The 10,304-nt window shown below is 40.1% G+C and overlaps 1 protein-coding gene across 1 annotated transcript; it reads left to right on the forward strand.

Annotated features, from left to right (window-relative positions):
- The first annotated feature begins 3,768 nt into the window (after nt 1-3,768).
- fmoda (fibromodulin a) lies at nt 3,769-9,040 on the forward strand. Its single transcript, XM_074651219.1, has 6 exons — nt 3,769-3,898; nt 4,593-4,988; nt 6,427-6,549; nt 6,659-6,799; nt 6,883-7,150; nt 8,128-9,040. Exons 2-6 carry the CDS (start codon nt 4,623-4,625, stop codon nt 8,277-8,279), a joined length of 1,050 nt encoding a protein of 349 aa, XP_074507320.1. The 5' UTR covers nt 3,769-3,898; nt 4,593-4,622; the 3' UTR covers nt 8,280-9,040.
- Nucleotides 9,041-10,304: the final 1,264 nt, after the last annotated feature.

Below are 10,304 nucleotides of genomic sequence, written 5' to 3' on the forward strand. Positions count from 1 at the left end.
AAAAAAGCATCTTACTTAGAAAGAGCAGCATTTTTAAAATATGTGAAATCTATCAAGCCCATATGAATCTGTAGGGCAGGTGTAAGAACATCTGACTGCCATTCATACATATAAAGACCATTTAATCCATCTCATGCGAAACAAAACTAGGTCTCCAAACAAAGGGAATTTCCTATCACTGACCTGCTTTCTTTCTGGAAATAAACACATCTTTGAAGGGCTGAAGAAAGCTAGGATGAGTGAGTAGATGTTTAGAATAGTTTTAATTATTTCAAACTTCTCTGCAGGTGAGTGAAGCAACGTCCAGAATGAAAATTCCTGTGACATTCCTGTGAAGAGTTCACGGCCTGATTGGAAAGGGCCAGGTCCTCTGATCTCTCTGATCCCTGCTCAGCGCTGCTCCTGACCCAGACGGGAGTCAGGGTGGGGGGCTGGGTTAGCGTTGGGGGCCACGCAGAGTCCACCTGGGCCTCTTACTTTGAAGTCCTGGTCAGCAGAGAATCAATTTCTCTCACTCTAAATGGTAACTGCTGCACCTTCTGTTTATCTCTCTTTCACATTTCTTTATATTTGTTTGTATATGTAGATATGTACTTTCTGTCACGCGCACACATTAGACTTTATCTATTTAACCACCTCATATAAACAGGTCTTTGATGTTATGTTGCAAGAGGTATTTAACCTCAAACAGCTCATAAGCCAGTGGCGAGTGAAGGGTTGGAGTTCATCCTGGTTCAGTTCACAGGGGCTTCTCCATTCAGAGAAAAATAAAGCTGTGTTGAGAAGTAAGAATATTACACACCTAAAATCCCATTTTCAATAATAAATATGACTGGTTCAGTGTTTCATAAGGCTGGGCAGAGGACTGACCGGTCTGTTCAGCTGCATCGAGCTTCAACAATCACTGTCTCAGCCTTGTAAATTCCTCACCCAGGTCTCCAGCTCAGCTTTAACACAATGTGGCCATCTGGTTATTCATTTCTTCACTTTTTGATCTATAAAGACTTTTATTGTCAGATGTCTGACACAATGGCTATAACAAGTAACTTAATTAACATGTGTAAGGCACTGAGCCAGTTTACATAGCATACTTTCCTACGTGTGCTGACAGGACTGCTCTTTGCTCTTTGATCGTTCACCAAGATGGTGCAGCCATTGGACAAATGTTAAAAGCAAAACAGGCTTAAAGGAATATTTCAACATTTTGGGAAATATGGGGGTGTAACAATTCTCCAAATCCACTACAAGAACACTTCAACAACACTAATGCTTACCTGCTTTATTGCTAAGAGTTAGATTAAAAAATGTATGCCACTGTGAAATATGAACAGCTAGGAGACAGTTAGCTTAGTTTAGCATAAACACTAGGAAAACAAACACTGTGAGGTCGCCAGGCACCAAGCTAAAAACTTTTTTTATGCTAAATGCAGTACCTGTGAGGGTTTCTGGACAATATTTGTTATTGTTTTGTGTTGTTAATTGATTTCCAATAATAAATATAAACATACATTTGCATAAAGCAACATATTTGTCCACTCCCATGTTGATAAGAGTATTAAATACTTGACAAATCTCCCTTTAAGGTACATTTTAAACAGATAACAAATGTGTGATTAACTTGAGATAAATATTTGAATCGATTGATAGACCTAGTTTAAATTGGTGTACAATGTACATGGTTAAACAAGTTGTACCCAACTAACACTGTTATGTTATTCTTAAACTGGGGACACACCAAGCCGACATCAAAGAACTAGTGGCGACGAAGGCCGACTGTTGAGTCTCCTTTGTCTTGGTCAAAAAGTTGCACTCCAACACACCGCAAAGACTACAGCCAACGGCCAACGGCCAACTACCACGTACGTTCTGCGCCTGCGTGAGATGAAATAACTCTCCCTTCCGGCAGGTCGCGGTAGTCTGTATTCGGCATTCAAAAAGGGAAACTGGAAGACCGAGGACTGCAGATATACAAGCCGTTGTTATGATACGTACATGAAATAAAGCGTCGTCTGCAGACCATTTTCACACCACTTTCACTCACCACTTAGCTTCATTCCAGATGACCATGTCGTAGTGAAAATATCTCTGTATTGGAGTGATCAGATGAGATGAAAATGAAAAATAAGAAGAGCTTTCCCTCTTGACTTTACTCATTTGCATGCTTTCTTCACGTCCGTTTCTCTCCTCGTGCACTGATTCACATAAACTGAATCGCCAATCAGAGTGATTCCTCTCACAGACGGGCGCCGCCGATTCAACATGCTGAATCGGCCAACAAAATCACAGACTCGGGCAGACTCGGGCAGACTAGAGCTGACGGTACAGGACACAACGAAAAAACTTGTCTGATGGACTCTCACCGACGGCCCCAAACTGTCCAACAGCCAACCGTCAGCTAGGTGTGTCAGGGCCTTTACATGTTACAGGAAGGGTCTTGCATTTTTCTATAAGAGGAGTGTTCCGAAGAAAACATAAGGTTCAGCCCATCTCACCACCCCAATCATTTATGTAATGTATGTCTGTGTATGTCTAACAGTCTCCTGGCATAAGTGTGTACTTGATCTTCTCATCTAACTCTTGGAAAGAAAGCGATTAATCCAGGTCAGAGTCAACGTCCTCAGCTCTTCCTTTCGCTACAGTAGCCCATGACACCACTAGTATATGTTTACACATTTAATGTGCAAACTTCACATATTCACAGGCCCTTTACTGCACTGCAGAGGATGAAACATGCAATGTAAAAATATTATATGTGGATCTCTGGAGGAAACACAAGCCAGTGGGTTTGTACTCAACATGAAATGGTACATCCAAAGGAAAAGACTTTCAGTGATGCTTTTGTTCAAAACAAATAAGGTCCAGATACATCCTTTTCCTGTGCAAACATGTTTAGCTATCAAACAATCACACTACTCTTTTATAATGTGACCAAGGGACATTATAAAATGGTGTCCCACAATAACAAGAAAAAGAGAAGGATATATAGAGAAGAAAAAAGGGATAAAACTAATTCAGATGGAGATCGTGTCGGAGAAAGGACACAGAGGCAGGAAGAGGCCCGCATTAAGACCAGACAGACTGTCACACATGTTTTCATTTAACCCTTTAAGGCTGTTGGAGAGGAATGGAAAGAGTTAGATCCTCCCCTGTTAAAAAAACTTTGTCTCTGGCACGGGGATTTTTGCTAAGTGGGCTCAAGATGGTTGGGATATACCATTTTGTTATCCATTATCAGTCTATCTGAATAATGTTGGAAAGCAAAAAACTATCGTCTCTGTATAGTATTGTCACGTAACCCATAGTATTATAGTAGTTTAGTATAGTGTAGTATATTACTGCAAGATAATTAGTCAAATAATAAAATCACCTTTAACAATGACATGACCTTACAGACATCTTTCCCACTGTCAACTACAGGAAGTAAGTTGCCGTGGATGTAGATTGACTATTATTTAGCTAAAAGAGCATAATGCGCAATAACAATTTAACACACTTGTGTCATATAAACCACATGCACACACACACTCAGGTGTTTTAACAACAATAGAGGGGGTTGCAAAGGTGCAAATGTCTTACTATAGAAGAAATAATGGGGTTCAGCTAAAAGGACCTGAATGTGCTGCACACAGATGGGAACAATCCCTCACAGCCGCTGCGTCTGCACATCACTCACATTAGTGGAAAAAGAGGCACCAGAGTGGGGTGTGGGGTGTGCTGGGCCATGCCTGAGCAAACAGGGGGTGCAGGAACAGAGAGAGGGTGTGGAGAGGGGGGACGGCAAAGAGAGCAGGGAGGGGAGGAAAGTGTTTTTTACAAAGTGTTTGTCAGAGTCCCCCTTCAGTCCTGAGCACAGTCTGAGAGAGAAGAGGGGACCAGGAGGGCGAGCCAATCTGATCAGGTAGGTGTGTGTGTGTGTGTGTGTGTGTGTGTGTGTGTGTGTGTGTGTGTGTGTGTGTGTGTATGTGTTTTTGTATGTGCATGCATGTGTGTGAACACTGTCTGTCTCTGTGGTATTTATCTATGAAACCTTATAGGAGATGAATAAACACGTGATGATAGAGTCATATTTTCATTTGAGCTTTTGTTCTGCAAATCAGAGGGTATAATTATTGGATATTTTCCCACAATTTTGGGGGCAGCAGTGAAGAACCATTAACAAAGCTGGCATTCATGGCGAGGTTCTTTCTTTTTTTTTAATGCTTCCTCTCTGGATTCCCCGTGGATTAAGACCCCGAAGAATGTACCTCTCTGCAGGCAGTTACATTTCCAAAACAAAGTCAGTGAGCTGCACTGCACCTTTGACTGTTCATTTAGCAGCTTTTTCTCTAAAGGTGTTAGAGAAGTTTGTTTTTTTGACATTTTAGTGGCTTAATTAAGATTTTATTTCGTTTTTGCAAATCCATACCTCTTTACTATATAAGTGAGGAACTTTCCCTTAGTGAGTACAGACTCTGAAGTGTATCTGTTTCAAAATATTAAAGAAAATACTAGTCAATATAGCCCTATTAACAAAAGAGCTCTGTCAATTTGTGAATAAATTCATTTCTATCTTGAATTGTATTGCCTTTTCTCTTTGTCTTTGTCTCGGTTAGATTACAGTGAAGATTTGTGTGACTGTGACCATGCGTGGGGTGATTGTCTTCCTCCTGTCTGCCCTGCTTCCACTCTCTCGCTCCCATGGACATGGACGGGACCCCTTCGCCTGGCTGTACGGCCCGCGGAGCCTAAGATTTGGCTCCCTGCAGGCAGACACCACAGGAGGGAATTGTCCAGATGAGTGTGACTGCCCCCCCTCCTTCCCAGCCGCCATGTACTGTGACGGGCGGGGCCTGACAGCCATGCCGACCATCCCCTCCCGCGTGAAATACTTGTACCTCCAAAACAATGCCATCACAGCTGTGCCCGACTCAGCTCTAGTAAATGCAACCAACCTGATGTGGCTCATGATGCATCACAACCAGCTGACATCTGATGCCATTGGCAAGAAGGTAAACCCCACATGTGGTCTCAGTCAGATCCAGCAACACATGTGAGCTCAGAGCATGAAGCGGTGATGCTGCTCTAAATGGTTGTCAGATGGCTGGCTTTATGCAGTTGGACATGTGGTTCTTAGTTTTAATGTCCAACTGACATTAATTAAAATTACATGTGTTTTCTCAGACATCAAAAGGGAGACATTTGTATGTTTTGGTTTCATGATGGCTTTGTATTAATCCATCATAATACCGTTACTTTTCTTCCTACTGTATGTAGATGTTTCCATACAGCCAATCAAACTTCTGCATTGAGCAAAACAAGCAATAACGTCATTGTTCTATCATAGGCAGACAGTTACACTGGCAGCGTCCCAAATCACTTTCTATTAGTGCACCACATTTACTGCCATTTTATTAGAGTGACAGAATGTTTAAATATATCCATTATATATAGACAGTAGTGCCCTCAAAATATTCCCCAAAGGAACGAAGAAAGTCATGTCCATTGTATGTGAACTACTTTCCGCAAACAACCCCACGATGCATTTTTTAGATGCGAAAGTCACAGTTGCACGAGCCAACAGCTACCAGTGATGATGCAAAATGATGATGATAAATAAGTGTCTGAAATCTCAATTTACAGCACACTATTGCACACAAACAACAACTTGCATTAGCGTCTAACTTACAGCGTCTTGCCCTGAGCCTTAGCTTGTTGAACGAGCAACCAGCAAAAGAAAAAAGTGCACTGGTATCAAACAAATTAGCTGCTCAGCTACAGCACATTAAACAGCATGTAAAATACAAATGTCACTTAGATTGGTTTCGATACTAATGTCATTCTAACTCTTCAATAGAGTGCTCTAGGGATGATGTATTTTTGTAGGCCTACCAGGAAGTTAGCATCGCCCCGGTTCCCTCGACAAAAGGCCAATGGGATTTTTCCTTTGGATTTTGGATTATTGCAGAAAATAATCTCTTTTATTATAATGATAATAATAAAAAATAATAATAATGATAATTTAATAATTATTCTTATTATATAATGAAAATAATGATAATAAGATACCGATAATCTTGTTTATGATACTTAGCAGCTCAGCAAGATAATCTTCACAAAGAACACGGCTTTTACGATTTTTGAAGTGTGAATGCAATCGCCAGAAATAAAAAGCTAACGTTAAACTATAAACAAACTACAAAAAGGTTGCATGAGTGTGAGTATACACGACGAGGCTGTAAAGGCGGACGAGACGGCGTGATGACATTTAGAAGTCTCATTTAGCCACTTGTTAGCAGCCGCCTTTTTTAAAGACATATCAAGGCTTCAAGATTCACGAGTGGGGTATTTATTGATGCATTTTATGTCGTAGAACAAACATTAAAATCTCTTGTGTTAACCACAAACCTTATTTCAGGCATCTAACTATCAGGCATCTATCTTTTGTAGGCATTTCTGCAGTTGGAGAGACTAGAGCGTTTATATCTACAACACAACAATTTGACTGCCTTCCCTTCAAACCTCCCTCGCACCCTGCGAGACCTGAGAATCAACCACAACAAGATTGAAAAGGTAATGTTTTGCAATAGTTTGATATTCACGCAGGGCCCCTCTCTGTTGTCATTTACTCGTTTTGACCGTACGTCACAGACATAAGACTTAAAAAATTACTGTTGCCTAGGTAACACCTGCAGACGTAGAGGGAATGGATAACCTCACTATCCTGTATCTCCATGACAACGCTGTCACAGACATGGGCACATCACTGAAGGCACTCCAATCCCTCACACTGCTGGACATCAGCAGCAACAAGTTGACAAAGGTAATTGTGTGTATCTGTGTTTGCAAATGTCCCATGAAGTGAATCTGCAGTCCTCCCATAATATTTTCATTAACTGACTCCAGGTCCCAGAGGCACTCCCCGAACATCTGCACCAGCTCTACCTGGAGTCCAACTCCATTGATTCTCTACCAGAGGGCTTCCTGGGCCATTTCACTCAGCTGCAGTATGTCAGGATGGCTCACAACCAGCTGACAGACAAGGGTATCCCTGCCAACACCTTTAATGTGACCGGGTTGGTGGAGCTGGACCTGAGCTTCAATAAACTGGAGAGAATCCCTCCAGTGAGCACCACACTACAGCATCTCTATCTGCAAGCCAACCAGATCAAAGGTAAAGTGCATAGCCTACATGTTTTATGAATCATTTGTGTAGCACTACACACGTCTTTTTAGAAAAAAAAAAAATTAGAAAGCAATTTATAGAAGTTATTAAAGGGCCCAAACATTTCTCAATCAGCTTCTTTCTATGAGCAATCAGGTTCTAAATAAATACAGTTTTGGTCAACACGTTCTCATCCCAAACATACTGACGCTTTGTCAGGACCCCTTGGCGTCACTTTCTAATGCTCTGGGAAGCCCAGCGCATCAAACTATGATGCTGTGGTTAACATTGTGTATTCAAACAAAACAGTTAGGTTTAGGAAAAAACGCTTCACCACTCACTTCCCTCGCACACACACTCCAGTTCAGTTCAGGCTTCAGTTGGTTGCAATCTCCACACCTCACCGCTCGATACCGCCAGATCCTACACACTGGACCTTTAAGACACACAACACGCTGTTGGTCTCACACGGTACATGAACCGCGGCCTCCTGTATGAAAGCCCTGTTTGTTGGACCCGTCCACCACCCCTCCAATGTGTTTTTTTGTTGCTCTTTAAACTAAGTCACCACACTCCCCGACTACTTTCTCTGATTGAATATTGACAGCGATGGGTTTACGTTGTAGTTAATTGAAAGCCTGGTAACATTAAAGGGTGCCTTGTGCGTTGGTATCACACTCCGAGGGGCGTGACAAGGCGTCAGTATTTGACACCCTGGGAATGAGAACGGGCAAGTTTTGGTTGTTTGCTGATGTTTTCAGTCCACAGTCAATCAAATCTGATCAAACTACACACACGCAGTCCTGATGAAGAAGATAATCTTAAAAAACATTAATTTAGGAGTTGTTTTTTTTCCTATTTAGTCATGAATATTTAATATTATGGCAAAAAATACTTAGGACCTCTCAGCAGTTTCATTTCCTAACTGATATACAGGTGCTGTGACACAAACACAGTCTTTACCACCTCCCCATCTGTCCCTCTAGAGTTCACTCTGGGAAGTTTCTGCAGCGTTATGGACGTGACCAGCTTCTCCAAGCTCCGGACGCTGCGACTGGATGGGAATGAGATCAGCCGCCAGGACATCCCTACAGAGACAAACCGCTGCTTGCGCCAGACTTCCACCATTGAGGTCTAACTGTGTGTATATAGCTAAAAATCAACAGCAGGAGGCAGCAGTTCTTACTGTACTGTAATATCCACTATTAACATCACAGTGAAAGCAAAGGTTGTCATATGTGGTTGTTTATATGACAGCAGTTTTACAGTAATTGGAGAAGCTTTACCAGATATGTCATTTTTCACAGGACATTTTCTGTGGAAAATACAAACAAGTTAAACTTTAAATGTTATGAGTTTCCCTAACAAATTTGGACAAATGCCCAAGTCTTGTTTGTAAAGTTAAATGAGCCCCTTCGCAACAAAATACAGTGTATAAACCTAATAAGATAGCCTACTGTATGAGCCAAATATTTCTTTTTTTGCGTATTGAAAATGATCTGATCCTCCTTATATGTTGCTGCGAGGATCTTTGTAATCAGTGCTGTTATCTCTCTTCCTACAAAGCATGCCTTTGATTGTTTTGTCTGATGATAAAAAATAGTATGTAACGTGTATGATAGAAGCATTACGATATCTTCATCACTTCTCTGACAACCGTGTCCCAAAGTGATATCTTATGGCAGTTGGGTACATTATTTTTTCTTTGTGATAAAGAAACAACAAAAAAACTGTGACATAGATAGATATCTACCATGTGATAAATATCTCCATACTGTAGTGAATCACACACGAGGGGCTTTTAGGTGTGTGATTTAGGATTCTTGAGTTACTGTATGCATTACATGGCTTGGTACTGACAAGTGGGTTACAGAATAAATAAAAACAACAAGTACTTTTTCTTTGTCTTCCGGTATTTGTAGTGTCTTTTACTGTCTTTGTGTGTGATGTGGGTTTGATTCAGTGATTTTATGGACTAAGGGTGGATTCAAGAAGAAGAAACAGAGGAGCACAGTAACATAGTTTGCTCAGGACAGTCGGCTTTTGTTCACACTGAACGGATGCAGGCAGCGACACATTCTTTGGCTATTAAATACACAAAGGCACTTGTTATCTCAACAGTTAATGTGAAGGATATGAGAAGTTTTATGAGTTTAGAAAACATTTACACACGTACAATATGAGGAGCTTCAAAAGACGACAGATCTTCTGCTCACTAAATGGTATCAGGGACTTCCTGCGCCACATCCGAGTTGTTTGTGAGGTGGAACGTCTGCAAAGTGTTGGACTCTAGAGAAGATTTAGAGGCTGAATCCTCTCCAGCTAAATGAGTCTTTATGTACTTTTCTGAACCAGAGGTCAGTGGTGGAAAGTTACTCAGTACATTTACTCAAGTAGTGTACTTAAGTACAATTTTGAGGTTGAGTATTTCCATTTTCTGCCACTGTATACTTCTACTTCACTACATCTCAGAGGCAAATATTGTATTTTTTACTCCATTACATTTGTTTGATAACTTTAGTTACTAGTTACAGCAAGTAAATAATGATATTATTATATCAATAATTATCTATATAATGATAATATTCTTATTCATTTTTTTATTTATACCATTCTGGCATTTATATTTAACACACTTTATAGATCCCACTTCTCAGCATTTTGTATTTACTTTTTTGGCACTGTGGTTATATGCTATATATTGCACGTCTTAATGCAAATATTTGTACATATTTCCTATTTTTTATATTCTCATTTTCTTATTTTTAATGTTAGTACTTATATTTCTTTACATATATTTTGTTTATATTGTAGCATTATGTGCATGATTTACATACTCCTTTATTTCTATTTTCTTACATTTCTTATGTTTATACAAGAGCAATCCCCCGGGGATCAATATTTCTGATTCTGATATTATTATATTAATTAGACTTTATTGATCCCCAGGGTGATTTTCACAAGCTACCAAGCAGTACATGAATATAAAAATGAATTAAAATCAGCCTGCTGTAGTATTTAAGGGATATGCACATTAATAAATCAATAATCATAATACAATTATATATTTTATTATAAAAAGGGCTGTCCAACAAAATGAGTACTTTAAGTATATTTTGATGCTAATACTTTTGTAATTTTATTTGAGTTCAATTTAAAATGC

The sequence above is a fragment of the Sebastes fasciatus genome, chromosome 1 (genome assembly GCF_043250625.1).
Source record: "Sebastes fasciatus isolate fSebFas1 chromosome 1, fSebFas1.pri, whole genome shotgun sequence".
NCBI classification, from domain to species: Eukaryota; Metazoa; Chordata; class Actinopteri; order Perciformes; family Sebastidae; genus Sebastes; species Sebastes fasciatus.

Coding starts and splice junctions, on each gene's coding strand:
- fmoda (XM_074651219.1), top strand. CDS start 4,623: ATGCGTGGGGTGATTGTCTTCCTCCTGTCTGCCCTGCTTCCACTCTCT. Junction 6,800..6,882: donor GCAGCAACAAGTTGACAAAG/GTAATTGTGTGT, acceptor AACTGACTCCAG/GTCCCAGAGGCACTCCCCGA. Junction 7,151..8,127: donor GCAAGCCAACCAGATCAAAG/GTAAAGTGCATA, acceptor CTGTCCCTCTAG/AGTTCACTCTGGGAAGTTTC.